General features: G+C 43.2%; 1 protein-coding gene across 3 annotated transcripts in view; it reads left to right on the top strand.

Annotated features, from left to right (window-relative positions):
* Positions 1-16167, top strand: part of Unc-115a (actin binding LIM protein Uncoordinated 115a) — a 99477-nt gene that overhangs the window by 76573 nt on the left and 6737 nt on the right. For all 3 annotated transcript variants that reach the window (XM_089578353.1, XM_089578352.1, XM_089578351.1), the window contains 4 exons: positions 5578-5647; positions 5716-5750; positions 11131-11268; positions 14252-14323. In XM_089578353.1, coding sequence (XP_089434479.1) covers positions 5578-5647; positions 5716-5750; positions 11131-11268; positions 14252-14323 — 315 coding nt within the window. The remainder of the gene's footprint in view (positions 1-5577; positions 5648-5715; positions 5751-11130; positions 11269-14251; positions 14324-16167) is intronic.

Below are 16167 nucleotides of genomic sequence, written 5' to 3'. Positions count from 1 at the left end.
AGAGTGCGTTGCGGGGGAGCTAACCACAGTTGGGGTGCATTGCGGGTAAGCGAACCACAGGGGACGAACGAGTGCGTCCCCACAAGGTACACTAAAGAGGATTCTGAGCTCAACTAACGTCCCGGCTCCTGCCTTTTTTTTTTTAACTCTCCTTCGAAAAGAGGAGAAGTCAGCCAATGTGTGAACTGCCTTTCAGCCAGTCGCGTGGCGGCTTGCTGCTCTGCCTTGCCAGCGGCGGAGTAATACATAGTGATTGGAGAAAGTGAAGAGTCCACGCGTATTTTTATTTCCGGTGGTCTAATTTGCGGCTATGTGGTCTGCGACTGAAACTATTTATTCATGGAGCCGCTGCGGTGGCTCAGTGGTTATGACACTAGGCTGCTGACTGAAAGACGCGGGCTCGATCCCGGCCGCGGTGGTCAAATTTTGATGAAGGCGAAATTCTGGAGGCCCGTGTACTTTGTGTTGTCAGTGCACGTTAAAGAACCCCGGGTGGCCGAAATTTCCGGAGCCCTTCACTACGGCGTCCCTCATAGCCTGAGTCACTTTGGGACGTTAAACCCCATAAACCAAACCATTTATTCACAGAAAGCTAAAAAACAAAAAAGCGAAAGCGAAGCTGCCATGCTACTGGCTAAAAGGAACTACACGTGTTGGTTGACTCCTCCTACCCTCGGAGGTCAGTTAAATAAAAAAAATGCTGGAGCCGGGATGTTTAATCCGATATAATAGGGAAATTGGCTGCACAGGGCAATAAATCGAAGTTTCTGAGAATGCTCCGAGAGTGTAGATCGAGTTCCCGCGGTAAAAAGACTACTTCAGATTCCTCTTTAGCGCACCTTTCAAGATGTTAGTCACTCAGTAAGGGGGGAAGTGAGCGAACAAATGGCTTGCTAGAAATCTTTGCCCATGCTTGTCTTCATGTCATTCTCCATTTGGTTCAGGGTTTGGTTGGTTTCGTGCTCCGCTGTAAACGCAAGGCTAATTTTCGCATTTCCATTACTACGGCACGGGAAAAAAAAAAAAAATCCACGTTTAGTTTCGCCCTCGCATGTCTGAATTCCATTCTGCCCAATAAAGACTTTTGGCTGTGGGTCCTGACCGAGTATTTTTTGGGACATTGTACGCATAAAAAAAAGAGATGTAAAAAATACGGCGCTATGGTAACATTAGGTCTCGTTCAGACCTAATAACTTACTTAAAATGCAAAAAAAAAAGGTATAGAAACACTGTGATGTGATAAGCGTTTAACAGCAGCTAGCCTGTAGGCAAGCCTGGCTGGTGGGCTTAGGAGCCTGTGGCTGCCGCTCGTGGGACGCAAAGGTCTGAGGCCGCTGCACATGTTCTGCAGCCAATTAAAAACAGCAGAGGAAGAACCACAGCAACCGCGTTACAGCCAGCCATTGGTTATATCCAACGAGACCAAGTGCAGCGACCAATAAACTTTTCTCGCATTTTAATAATCTCCAAGAGTGCATTTGAACGTGAGTCCGGACTCACGACTCAAATCATGATCTGAATACGAGCCCGGACTCACAACTCAGATCATGATCTGAACGTGAGTCCAGACTCCCTCATGACTCAGGTCTTGATCTGAAATGAGCGTGAGTGAGCCCGAGTGAGTACACTCATGAGTGAGTTCGCTGACCTATGCAGACTGATCAGCTTACTATCCGTTGCTTACAGGTTATTCACTTAGTCTCTAACAGAATTGGAATAGCCCTAGACTTTTCAGTGAACCAAAGCACCAGGCTGGCTCGACAATAGACCATGTTCACACTATCAATCATGTGATAGAGAAATGCACAGAATATGACCAACACCTGTGTAAGCCTTCATAGATTACAAGGAAGCATTTGACGCAATTGAAGCCTCAGCAGTCATGCAGGCATCGTGGTGTGTAGAAATGGCATATGTAAAGATAGTGGAAAGTACCTATGGCGGCTGCATAGCCACCATAGTCCTCGATAGAGAAAGTTATAAAATTCCGATCAAGAATGGCATCAAGCAGGGAAACACCATCTCTCCAGTACTATTCACCCTGTGTTTACAGAAGGTACTCGGAGAACTAGATGGGGAAGAATTGGGAATAAAAGTTAATGGAAGATACCTTAATAATCTTCGATTTACTAATGACATGCTTTGCTAAGTAACTCAGGGGATGATGTGCAAAGCATGGCCCAGGACCTAGACGGGCTAAGCAGAGTGAGGGTCTAAAAATGAAAGGTGCACTGAAGAGGAATCTGAACTCGTATTTTTACCACTGTAACTCGATCGACACATTCTGAGCGCTCTTAGAAACTTCGAATTATTGCCCTGTGCGGCTGATTTCCCTAATTTAAATCCGATGAACGTCCCAGCTCCCACCTGTTTTTTTTAATTCCCCGCAGATGGTGGGAGGAGTCAACCAACCTTTCACCCAGTCCCGTGGTGGCTTGCCAATCTGCCATTGGCGGAGTGATATGTAGTGATCGACGAAAGCAAAGAGTCCACTCGTATTTTTATTTCCGTGGGCCTAATTTGCAGCTATGTAGTCTCTGACTAGGTCTATTTATTCGCAGCCGCCGCGGTGGCTCAGCGGTTATGGTGCTCGGCTGCTGACCTGAAAGACACGGGTTCGATCCCGGCCGCGGCGGATGAATTTCTTTGGAGGAGAAATTCTAGAGGCCCGTGTACTGTGCGATGTCAGTGAACGTTAAAGAACCCCAGGTGGTCGAAATTTCCGGAGCCCTCCACTACGGCGTCTCTCATAGCCTGAGCTGCTTTGGGACGTAAAACCCCATAAACCAAACCAAACCATTTATTGACAGAAACCTAAAAAACAAAATAAAAGTGAAAGCAAAGCCGCCATGAAACTGCCTGAAAGACACTCGATGCATTGTTCGACTCCTGCCACCGTCTGCGGGGAATTAAAAAAAAAAAAGATGGCAGCAGGATGTTAATCTGATTTAATTTAGGGAAATCGGCCACACAGGGCAATAATTCGAAGCTTCTAATATTGCTTGGAACGTGTAGATCGAGTTCCCGCGGCAAAAAGACGAGTTCAGATTCCTCTTCAGTTCACCTTTAATATGTAAAAATTTTAAGTAATGTTCAGAAGTGTCTGAAAGGCATACGGTTTACAGTAGGCAGTGAAGTGTTGGAAGTTGTCAGGGAATGCATCTCTTTAGGGCAGTCAATAACCACTGACCCGTACGAGAGCGAAATACTGTATAAACTTGTGTAAAGGCCGTACTTTTTAGAAAAAATTGTAGTGTAAATTTTGAAAGTGCAGCTGATACACGAATTAAAAAAGAGTGTATAATCGTATTTTTTTCTTAATTACCTGGTCCAAAGCAGAGGGTACGGCCCATACACAGGTGCAGCCCTTACATGAGATTATATGGTAACTAGGAGAATAAGAATGGGGTAGAGTGCATTTGGCAGCTACTCTCAAGTCATGAATAGCAGCTTGCCAGTATCCCTTAAGAAGGAAGCATACAACAGTTGTATGTTGCCAGTACTCACCTATGGGGCGGAAACTTGGAGGCTATTGGTAAGGCTTGTTGAAGGTAAGTTGACGAGAATGCATTGAGCTATGGAAAAAACATGCTAGGTGTAACGCAATGAGATGGGAAGAGAGCAGAATGGGTGAGGGAACAAACGTAAGTTAATGGCGCCCTAGTTTAAATGAAGAAGCAGAAATTGGCATGGGTAGGGCCTGTAATGCCAAGGCAAGACACCCTATGGGAAGGCAGAGAAGGCAAACACTGCAGACAGCGGAAGAGAGTCGGGTGGATGGATGATACGGTGGCTGAAGTTCAAGGGATATGGGAGAGTATGTTTTCCTGTGGTGGATGTAGTTAGGCTCATGATGATGTAGGGAAGCAAAAGTAGCTTGTTTTACAATTTGAGTAGCAAGCCACTAGAGGCTTGAAATTTTTCAGCCTCTTGAAATTTTACTCTCACTACAGTGTTCTCACAAAGTGGCTTGTACCTCTGCAGGTGCAGCAAAAAGAGAAAAAGGAAAATGCACAATGTGCTAGTGTTAAGATAGAAGGGCTGATAAATGTACTGAGCATTTACCACGCAGTGATAAAAAGCATGAATGAACCAATTTAAAGGACACAGTGCACTTAGGCTGAGCGTTATGTCTTTAGCAGTGGTTTTCAAATCCGCATGAATAAGAGTGATTCGCACAAGTTTTTGTGCCCAAAATCGGTGCTATGCTTTCTTTTCATTAGGGTTCCTTTTGTACTCGGTGGTGATCGGCAGTAGCAGTATGAACAAGCACACTGCATTCTGTCTCATATTTAGCATGCAGTGCAGCCAAAACTGGTAGTTATGTTCATGCTGAAAAGGTAGTTTGCCATCAGTGCAAAGTGGAGAACTCAGAATCAGATGGAACAGTGATTGAACACCTGAGTGCCTTGACAAAGCAAGTATCTTTCATTGTACAAACAGTGTAATTCACAGTGTCTAGCATTTCATGAAAAGACATAGGAGTGCAAAAATACAAACAGGCATAGTGAGGGAATGGAGCAAGCGCTAAAGCTTGCTGATAGTAAAGCACTGATCTCATTCCCTCACTACGTTCATGTTTCTATTTTTGTGCTCCTATGTCTTCTCCTAAATATGCACCAACAAGCCCAATTACAAGTACTTCTCAAGCATGCCTTTGTACCTTTCCCATGTTTTCGTTCTACCCCTTACTGAGGCCTTGAAACTACTAGGAGTGGTATACAATGGAGTGATACGTGACATAGAGATATGTGATGTAGAGATGCACAGCGGAGGAGAAGTACGCGATGAAGGGACGTGCTTTTGCATGCACACTACTTACCCAGTGTTGCACGATATGGGTGAAATGGGATGTATGTATATGTGCCACCTGCAACACCAACATGCTAGGCATGCAAAGTGCCAGGCAGGCTACTGATAATTGCTTGTGGCAAGTTTTTCAGTCAAGAAATCATGCCATTCGGTGCACGCTGGGTGGCATGGTCTCCAAGATTCAAATGTTTGTGAATGGTAATCTCCCAGGGTGCATGCTTCATTATTTGAAGTGCAGATTATTTCAGCATCATTATATGATATACTGCCTTAAATTATTTATTTTATTTCGTTATAAAATACTACGGGGCTCATACAACAGGCCCAAGCATGAGGGGCATAACCATGTTCACAGAAGTCATCAAAAAGCGAACGCAGTATAATGTACAAATTAGCAAAACCTACGCAGCAGTGTAAAAGATGGATTTTATTCAGATCGAGGGAGACGTTCATGGAGACCATATTTGACAGAAACAAGAATTGAGCCGGAAGCAAAGCTTCCTTTTAGTGGCCGTAGTGTGGTGGCCCATGAGTTCTAGTAAATTTGGGAAGGATGTTTGTGCCTGCTCTTCCAGCATGCTTAGCACGTATTGTGCCCGAGTGTGAAATGGTTTTCTGCAGGCGTGTTGTGATTTGCTTATGCTGTGCACTGGATTAGCATGATGGTGTGCAACTTGTGTTATGTAAATGCCACATTCCAGGTAGCCATTGGGGCAGAGCTTGAAGAGGCTCTTACGTCTTGATGTTCTTTGCCACTTTGTTCAGGCTCAAGACTTGTCCTTCAGCAAGCTGGAAAAAACTCACAGCACAGAATTCAGCTGTGGCAAATCTGATGGTAAGGGCCTCAATATCAGTTGTGAGTTGGGTAGATGGGCAGTGACTAACCATAGCTTTTGTTCTCAGTATCTGGAGCTTCAGAGCATGATGGGACAGCCATGGTAAGTGTTATTTTGTCCTCTTTATTTGCATTGCTTACAGGGCATTTCAGTATGTAATGATACGCAAAGCAAAAGCTGAAAAATTTTCTAGTACAAAAAACGGTCATTATGATGTGCTGTTTCAGGGTTATTATACTAAATGATAATACTGGGTGTTTTGGTAAACACTTCAAAAAATTCCTAAACATCGGGAGCTCGAAATATGAAGGAAATATTCTTAGGAAAAATTGTCACCCACAGCGCATGTCAGTTGGTATAAAATGTGTTAATCAGTGAATTTTTGTTAATTAGCCACCTAATTATGATTATTTGTATAATCATAATTAGGTGGCTAATTAACAAAAATTCACTGATTAACACATTTTATTCTCATATTGCATCTATAATACTTAAATAAAGGAAGTCCCAGAATATAAACACCTAGGCAAACGTTTAAACTCTTTCATGGTTCAAACACATTGAAAACATTTGCGTATCCGCTTCTCGAAAACTTTGCCTTCTGTGTCGTAAGGTGAAAACAGCACCTTCGGATTTAAAACCTGTAGCCTACAGAACTTACATATTGCCAAAATTAGAATACAGGGATCCCTTTCACCTAAAGGATAAACTTGAAATGGTTCAGAGACGAGCAGTGCAGTTCATTTTTAACAAGTTCAGATCCACTGATTCCCCGTCACGCCTAATGGCTGACTACCATATCCCTCCCTACCTTAGAGTTGTGAAGAACTATAGCATGACTTAAATTTCTCTTCGCAATGCATAACAGGTCACTGGAGTTTAACGGACGACTGTACATTCTTCACCCTTACCTGCCACATGCGTCTACGCACCATCACGCTCACAATTTGCACCCTTTCCACGCATGCACTAACTTGTTTAAAAATTCTTTTTTTCCTCGTACTGTTACTCAGTGGAATGGTCTCCCTTCCATATTTTTTCCACTAATAATTTTGACCAGGCGCTACTCGTCATTTTGCTTCATAATCTTCAGTGCTGTTTTTCCCTCCTTTCAACTCGTTATCTGTACTCTGCGGGGTTGCCTATGCAAGTGCATTTTGTTCTGATTACGTGAGAGCCATCATTTTGCAATACTGAACTGCCAGCTTGTTCATTTCAGTTCTCTTTTCCTTTCTCTGCTGCATATGTGAAGCACAAGAGCACGTGTATTCTTTAATATTCTTGAAAAGAAAATGTTTATACAAAAATGCCCACCTGCTTGGTCTCCTTGAGACTGCAGTATCTGTAAATAATAAATAATTATAATAAATCATAATAAATTAACACAGTCTGGTGGTTAGTGCCAGTGGGTAATTCGAAGCCATGGTGAAGGCAATGCCTTATCAATTTTTGAAACAAAAGCTCTGGCGCTTTTTTCTGCTCAAAACCAAACCATGAGGTGCAGAGGAAGCTCTGTGCAAACGCAGCCTCTGCTGGTAATGTGTTGCAGTGCCCAGTTCGAACTGCCTGCACTGTTGTGTCACACCATGCACACTCTTAGGCTTGGTGCAGGGAAAAGGGTAGTCAGTGGTGTGTGGTCATCATTTAGGATGGCGATGAAGCAGAAGAAAGTGCATGACGATGGAGCAGGCAGTTCAAATTTAGCACCGTAGTCATTGTGACACGTCCATCAGGGGACATTGCATTTGCACTGAGCTGCCTGCTTGCCTCATGTGCTGTTTAAGTTTGTGTTAAAAAAAGAAGCGCCAGATTTCCTCGCGCTTCAAAGCTTCAGAGGACGACTTTTTTTTTTTTTAATTTCAAAAACTGGTATGGCATCATCTTGCCCATGTCTTCAAACTCCATTGGCACCAACCTCAAGATTGTGTTAATTAAGTAGTGAAGTGAGTTAACTTTATTAATTATTTACCTAATTAGAATGATTTTCACAGTAACTGATATCCACCACGGTCTACAGTTTGTTCCTGAAATCAGTAATACAAGGAAAAAATAAAAATACAGTACGACTGCCCTCATGTGCTACAGTTTTCACCGCTGAGTGTTATGCCATTTGTGTTGCGGTACAGAAAATAACAAATGAAAGCATCAAAAACTGCATCATTTATACAGATTCACTGAGCGTCCTTACAGCATTAAACTCCAAAAATGCCACAGAGCCACTGATAGGAAGCATCATACACAATATAGTAAAGGTCACAACACAAAAACATGTTATAAAATTCTGCTGGGTTCCCAGTCACGTTGGCATTAGGGACAATGAGAGAGCCGACTTGTGTGCTGCACAGACCAGAACCATGGGAATAAAACATGTGAATTTGCCTCCTAGGGATTACATGAAATTAGTACATAGCAAACTAAGAGCCAAGTGGCAAGCTTCTTGGGAAAATGAAGGAAATAACAAGCTGCATACCATAAAGCCCATTTTAAAAGAATGGAAATCATGCCGCCATAAAGAGCGTTTTATCGAAGTAATTTTATGTCGTTTACGCATAGGTCACACACACATCACCCATAACTTCTTATTAACAAAAAAAGACAAACCTGTGTGTGAAATGTGTGGTGAGGAGCTCACAGTAAATCACATTTTAATTTCTTGTTCGCATCTCGAAGAACATCTCGAAGAAAAATTTTTACGGTATTTTACTATGAACACATTCCATTTCATCCCGCATTGCTTTTAGGCGAGCAAACACTTGTCGAGTTTTCACTTGTTTGTAAGTTTCTAAAGAAAGCCAATGTTTTAAATCTAATATAATGTAACATCTATACACTTAATATAACATCATCTAACCTTGTGTTTGGCGCATGATAGCCACAGTTGCTTATGCGCCATAAAACCCCATATAACTAACTAACTGTTCCTGATATGATTTTCTTTCAATTTCAAACTTCTTAATTTTAAGAATTCTTGAAAGTGCTTGCTGAAACATTCGTACTACAGCAAAAATGAGACATTCTATTTAGTATAATGGGGGTGTAACATATAGAGAGAGCAGATACAATGGCTAGAATGTTACAAAGGAATAAAAGGAAAAGCTTGCAAACAATGTGGCAGGCTTGTAAGGGGAGCAAAGCTTTGGTGTGATGTGCATTACAAGACAATAACAATATGAAGAGGGGGAAGTGGAATGCAATCTTTGTTCCCATTGTCTTTAATTGTGTGATGCCAGGTGTGTGATCAGTGTGCTGTAGAATGCCTTGTTTTTAGCAGATATGGTGATCTCAGAGAAACTGTTCTGAAGCATTCCTACATCAGGGAAGGGTGTGTGTATGCTAGAGTGGGCCACAGGATCGGTGTGTTTCAAATAGAAGAATGCACTGTTGGGAACGCTGTGCCAGTTGTGCCAAACTGGGTCATTGCACTAAGCCTGCTGCTACAAATGGGAGGTTTTCGGTGAAACTGGGCTAATGCTGCTGCTGAGTGCAATCCCACCAACCAATAGGAGTTGCAGCCAATGCCTGGTGTCAGGCGTGGTGATGCAAAGGGCGTTTGACTTAAGCATCAGTTTACACTGTATAATGAAAAGGGTGAGGAATGTAACTGATCTAATTTGGTACAACTTTGTTTTTGTGTACTTTTTCCATTTGCTTTTCTGTTACTGCATGGAGTGTTGTGCGTGTGTTTTGTAATTCAGCTTCCATGGTGCAGCCTTTAACTGCAACCAACGTTGCCCGTTTCTGTAATTGTGGGTGTGTTTTCACTGGATGGCCAATGAACTGCACCGTTCTTGTTGCGCATGCCACCCTCGACCTTGCGGCGAGTTATTTGGGCATGCCAGATTTCCGCTTCTGCTTGCTGCTGCTTTGCCTTGTGCTCTGATGCGACATTCACACCCCTGCCGGTCAACCACCACCATTCGTGTTCCAGCTGCACTACTGTCACTGCTGTTCAGTCTTAGCTGTCGGCCCCCTGTTCGCCCCGAGCCTTGCACTCCCACGTTTCAACCACTGCCTTGGGCACTGAGCTGAATGGCTGGTGCGCCGTATTAGTGAACAAAGCATGTGTTGAGCTGTGTTGCTCAGTGCCCTACCATTGAGGTGGCTCTGGTGGAATTGTGGCCTAGCCAGTGCACTTTCTCCTTACCACTACCTCTCTTACCTTAGTCACGTTCTTTAATGCACGCACATCAAAAGCGCATGCTAGACGTTCAACCAGGTCCATAAGTGGTATTGTCTGTAAAAAGCTTGCAACTAAAGCAATCCAGTATTTTTTAGTCATTTTATTCGAACGTATGAAACCGAAAGGCCCCATTGGGTTTGAGAGTGGGCAAGTGGTATTGGATGAAGCTGGAAATGCAGAGAACGGCTGCTAGTATCTGCCCAAATTGATATTTGAAGAAGGGTGGACAGCTGGGCGGGTTGGTAATAATTCATTGTGGGTGGTACAGTGCAAACTAGGCGAGGGACATAAGCAAGACAACACAGATGAGCGCTGTCTGTGTTGTCTTCTTGCTTTTGACCGTCATGTAGTTTGCGCTGTAGCACCCAAATTGATATTACAAGAGTGCAAAAAAGACGTGGGCAAAGGAATCAGTTGACATAGACATGTGCTAGTTTGAAGTGTTTTATTTTTTTAAATCCAGGTCATTTGTTGCACAGTGCTGCTCAGATCATCTGAAGTACAGCGATGCCATTACGGCTGAGTATGGCTCCACAATGGTGCAGTCATCTGTGGAGGTTGTTTCACATGGTCGCTGTCTGTTACTTGTCTAAAGCAGAAGCAGCAAAAAGACTTTGTAAAGCACCAGAGGTCACCACTGATTGATGCTTGTAGTTTGTCACAATGATAAGCAACATGTAGCCCTTTAAAAAGTGTTGTAGGCAGCACGAGGATCAGGAGAGATACCAGCATAGATAAAAGCCTTACAAGGGGTAGTCATGGAGGGTACAGTGAAACAAAATTTTTGAAGAAAAATGTTAGAGAAGATTGTTCATTGCCTACTTAGTAAGTTACGTGCGAACCCTGCATGATTGGTGTTCCACAAAAGGAATTTTCAGAAGTTGTGTTTATGGCTGTTGTTGAGAAATTTAGGAGTTGAAGTAGCGGAACCATAGCCTTGGGGATGCCATGCCTGTGATGGGTGTGAGGTGCGCATGCTGGCCATACAACAGAGATGGCAGGTCACTGATCAGATTTTATAGTGTGATCTATGTTGAATGAGCTAAGAAAGAGTTCTGATATAGGAGAGATGTCTGAATGTTTATCAAAACTCTGCACTACGGGGCTTTATATTTTTGCTGCTACTGCGTTTAGCTTGTTGCAGCGACATTATGTGCTTGTAGTCCTTTGGCAGTGCCAGACATTGTGCCTTGCTGTGTCAGTGTGCATTGTGTACTAGCGCACTGGATGCGTGGCTCTATGCTCAAATGCAATTATTGGTGGTCGCAGTTTTATGTCAGATGCATTCATGGGGCCTTGCAGAATCACAGCACAAGTGCCGTCCTTCGATCAACACCATTCTCAGATGGCTACTCAGGCTTTCGATACGCCTCTTACAGTCCGCACCTGAGGCGATCGATGCCAAATGTCAACTGGCACCTCTCCACTGATCCCCCAAAAGTAAGATTTCCGACACTGTTTCCAGGCGGTTTCAAGAGTAAAGTTCTCTTTGAAGCACTGATTGTTTTGTGTGTTTAAAGTTGTGCACTTAAACCTAGATTTAACAAAGTCTGTAAAATCTGTAGTTTATTTCATTACATTCAATTTTTGCTGCACTGAAATCTGTCTTAGCAAGCTAAGAATCCTCCAAAATGCATTGCAGATTACTGTTGCAAACATTCTTTATTTGTGCCCTTTCTTCGTGATCAGCAATGGTGTTACGTGTCATTTGTATACCCACTGGGATTGCATTAAGTCTTGGTCGCGTTGCGAGCTCTCACCTCGCCTCAGCACGTCTATGGCGCTGAGCACCTCACTGGTGATGGGTGTGATGCACTTGTCTTGAGCTTTGGTTTTGCTGTTTTCATCATCCTCTTGTGAGTGCCCAAGTGCACCGCCAACACGAGGACGCGTTTCACTGCCGTCGCCGCCCATCCTAGTGGCTTTTCTTCTCCTCTCTTTCTCCATGTCGGCGAGAATGAGAAGAGTGTCCTCGTGTCCTCCAGTCAACACCCTAAGAAATGAAATCAGGTCCATCCAGTGTTTTGTTGTCACTTTTCCACCGCAAGCATGGCTCAAGTATGTGTGTCTTTTTGCACGTGCACACATCGTCTGGGTGGGAAGCGAGGCTGTCAGTATGTGAGACTGGCGTCACAGACCCTGCCAGTCATTTTACCGAGCTTTGGGAATCTATAAATGCAACAAACACGGCGTGCTGCCTTTGAGCACAGGCTGTGCGCCAAATTCGGTGCCGATTTTGGGCAAGATAGTGCTGCGGGCTGGCCTGGCAGACTGCACCAACGCGAGCCTCACCCATACCACCCCATATGGTGCGGCTGGTGGTGCACTAGCCACAGTGGTCATCATCGTATTTCCATCCGCCTGTACTCCATCTCACAAGTCGTTTAGAGCGCTGTGTAGGCTGCAATGATCTGACTACATGTGCTGCAAGATGTGTTCTTCCACACCCCTCAACCTGTGACTGGTGGCTCCATTACTGGGAAGGGAAGCGCATCAGTGTCCAGCTGCTGCACGCAGGAGACTCGGCCGACCCGGCGGATGCCATGTTTATGAATGGCGGCGCACTACTTTGCAAAAGGCCTCCGCAGTGCTGTGTTCGTGTGGACTTTCTCCACTAATTTAACCAGTGAATGAAATGCTTGCTGTACTTTCAAAACACCATTCTGAACTGCCTTTTCAATTACTGCAGTAATTGTTCAAAATATAGTCGTAACACTGCTCAAATATTTGAGGGACTATTTGTTGTCTTCCAGCCGCCGCAGGTGGCATAGTGGTTGTGCCCGGCGGCTGACTCAAAATACGTGGGTTCGATCCTGGCCAAGGTGGTCGCATTTCGATGGAAGCGAAATGCTAGAGGTCCATGTACTGTGAGATGTCAGTGCACGTTAAAGAACCCCAGGGGGTCTAAATTATCCAGAGCTCTCCACTACTGTGTCCCTCATAGCCTGAGTAGCTTTGGGACGTTAAACTCCATAAAACCTATTTGTTGTCTTCCTTGGCCCTGAGTGGATGAGAGCCCTACTTTCACAGTACTGCAAATGACTTGTGAGATGAAGTATATGTGCTCCACTCTGCTGGCTCCACGTCTTCCAGCTTTCATGTGCACGCTCCGTTGCACACTTCGGTACGTGCTCCACTCCACCACTTGCGCCTGCGGTAAAATTTTTCCTCAGGTTTGTTTTGAACCAGCTGCAACATATCATTATATTGAAAGTGCAGCAAATCTACTTCATTATACTGAAGCTAAAAATACATGGTGTTCTATGGAAGTTACGAAAGCTGGAATACTTAGTTACATCAAGGATTCGTTACATTGAAGTTCATTACTTTGAGGTTTAACTGTGGAACATGGGGTACTCTTGCCTACTGCATATCTTAATGCATTGAACACCCAGTAATTGTTTTTGTTCACCATGTGGATCATAGAGTAGCAAAAGATGCTGGTAATCTTCAGATTATCAATAAAAATATTCAGCTTAAGAAACAGAAGGCAATAAAACAAACGCTTTTATTACTATGGCTTTTAAAATCTTAGTCGTGTTCAGATAGATATATTTTTAATGACTCCAGGTCAGGGAATTGTTGTTCTGTGTACCTTGAGAAATGCGGACGCATTTTTCATTGCGGTGTGAAAATTTGTCTTATTTACAACGCCTCAAATATCCTACCAGATGTGTTATGTGAGAGGTTGCCAGGTGTAAATTTCACAGAATACAAAATTCAGCAGTACAAAATTGTGCAATTGCAAATGTCGGCAAATACAAAGTAAGGAAATAAATATTTAGTGTTGGCACAATACGCAGGGTAGCACTTGTTCTAAGGTTGCTTTATGAGTAGACGGCTACACAGAGAGATGATGACTTGCAGTGCCACTGCTGTAGTGGGCACGGCAAATTTGAGTGCCCATAAAAAAATTATATGTTTGCACCTTTCTAACCTGCATGTAGGTTTTTAGAACTTTTTGCATTTTCATCATCATCAGCAGCTTCACTACACCCACTTCAAGACACTCATCTGATTATCGTCACGAGAGTATTCAATTTACTATTGTCACTACCAAATGTCAGTCAGCAATATCTTCTACCTTTTTGGATGACTTGGCATTGGTAATATTCTTGACAAAATGGGCACTTACAAACTAACCTTTATATTGCTTTGTCAGCATACAGAATTATTGGTTCATTTAGTGTCACTGCCAGCAGTACTAAAAAAATGGCCGTGGCCCATATTGTCACGTCGCCAGTTGATGCTCCAAAACCCCACACAAAGGGCAGTGAATATTGTTTGGCATAGCCAACTTGTATTATATTTCTTTAGTGCTCAATTTTTTTATATGATGTGAATGTCCTAAGGGGAGGCCTTGCTCATGGGAACAATCTTGTCTGCTACCCTTGCATTTTGTGAAAATATCTTTTCTTTACAGCTATACCCATACCATCTGCTAATGACATCTAACTACCGGCTGCCTGTGGATGTGGACCGATGCCACTTGGAGGTGAGCAGCTGTGCATTCTCAAGTTGTTTGACCTTGTGTGCCTTAAGGTTGTGTATGACTTGTAGATACACAGGTGCTCCTGCTTAACCAGCTATAATAATAATAATAATAATATTTTTATTTATTCATTCCAATACAAATGCGGGCCTGCCAAAGCCTTAGAAGGCTTGAGTGGCAGCGCCCGGCAGCAGACAGCACACAACTCATGCACCGAACACACAAAGTGCCAAAAAACAGAAAAAAAAAGGGGGATAAGAAAAGTAAAATAACTTCAATAGCGGAGTAAAAAATGCAACAAACGGAAAATAAAGAACACATAAAATCATAGAATCATAACAGAATGCTGGAACTAACAACGAAGTTTCTGAAGAAAAGGTTTCACTATTTTTTTGGAGTTAGCAGAAAACAATTCTTTAGGTAACCGGTTGAGCACAGAAGGAACATAATGTTTTCGCAGACGCTGGCCGTATCGAGTTCGGACTCTAGGGACGAGAAAACGATCACGAGTTCTCAGATCTTTGACCGGAATATATTGTGTACAAAAATCGCTTGTCCAGATATGTTTAAACACTACTGATTCGGAAAAAAGGTGAGAGAAGTCAGGCGTGTGTAACAAATCAAAAACACTACTACCTTCATTTCGTGCCTTACCATATAAAACTGATTTGAGGATAGATTTCAGTATGCTATTAACCTTCTTTCGCCAAAAGGCGGCGCAGAAATAAAAGCAGCAAATACCATAACGTAACACACTGTAGGCTAAGGCGTATACAATCTGCTTGCGTACATACATAGGGCAAAGGGACTTTATAGAGTGCAGCAAACATGCAATTTTGCGAAGCTGGGAACAAACGAATGACAAATGAGTATTCCAAGACATGTCGGAATCAAAGAATACACCTAAATATTTCACCGTTGACACAGGTATGATTGAAGGGCATTTGCACTGGGCACAATTTGGTCTGTGCAAACGAAGAGACAAATCATTAGGAATTCTCTTTAAATAATTGTGAAAAAATACTAATTGAGTTTTTTCATTGTTAACATTAATTAAGTTATTGCTGAACCATTCCATAAGTAGCTCGCTGTCGTGTTGGATTAGAGATAGTGCTGTCTTAAAGTCATTATGTCTAGCAACTAAGAGTGTATCATCAGCATATTGAAAAACACGGCACAGTTTGCAGACAGAGCTCAAGTCATTGACATATAAGTTAAACAAAATAGGTGCAAGTATAGATCCTTGAGGAATGCCGGATTTAATCTGCAGCAGGCCACTTCTAAATTTACCTAACGCAACGAGCTGTGAACGATTGGAAAGATAGTGAACAAGAAGTGATAGAAAAGGACCCCTAAACCCATAATTGTGGAGTTTGTCTGACAACACAACATGATTAACCGTGTAAAACGCCTTGGACACATCCAAAAATAAAGCACAGGCAAATTCATTTTCTTCAATGCAGCTGTTTAGTAGATCACATAGTTCATCAAGTTTGCAAAAAATGGTCCAGTGCGGCGGGCGCGTCGTCTGCTAGGTGAAGAAAGTCGGCCTTGCAGCCACCTTGTTCATCGCTTTTGCGCAAAAAATACCCAATGAAGGTATTCATGCTTGACAGCTTAGATGAGATGAGGGTTTACGAAATCCTTGAAAGCCTCGTACAGCAGCTGCACAGCCTCTCGTTTTGTTCAGTCCACGGCTGTGCGCGGAAAACGCAAGAAGCAGGCTCGTTCTGACGCTTTCGTGAAAGGTTCGCAAATACATGTTTTCGGGACCCGGAAAACTTTAAACCGGGCGGGCTGGGTTCATACTAGCGGGATATAGCAAAACGCTTATTAAACCGGTTCAT

This window comes from Amblyomma mixtum, chromosome 3, assembly GCF_055824585.1.
Source record: "Amblyomma mixtum isolate Tamu chromosome 3, ASM5582458v1, whole genome shotgun sequence".
Classification (NCBI taxonomy): Eukaryota; Metazoa; Arthropoda; class Arachnida; order Ixodida; family Ixodidae; genus Amblyomma; species Amblyomma mixtum.
Note: the sequence above shows the minus strand (reverse complement) of the source record. Positions and strands in the feature narration are given on the sequence as shown.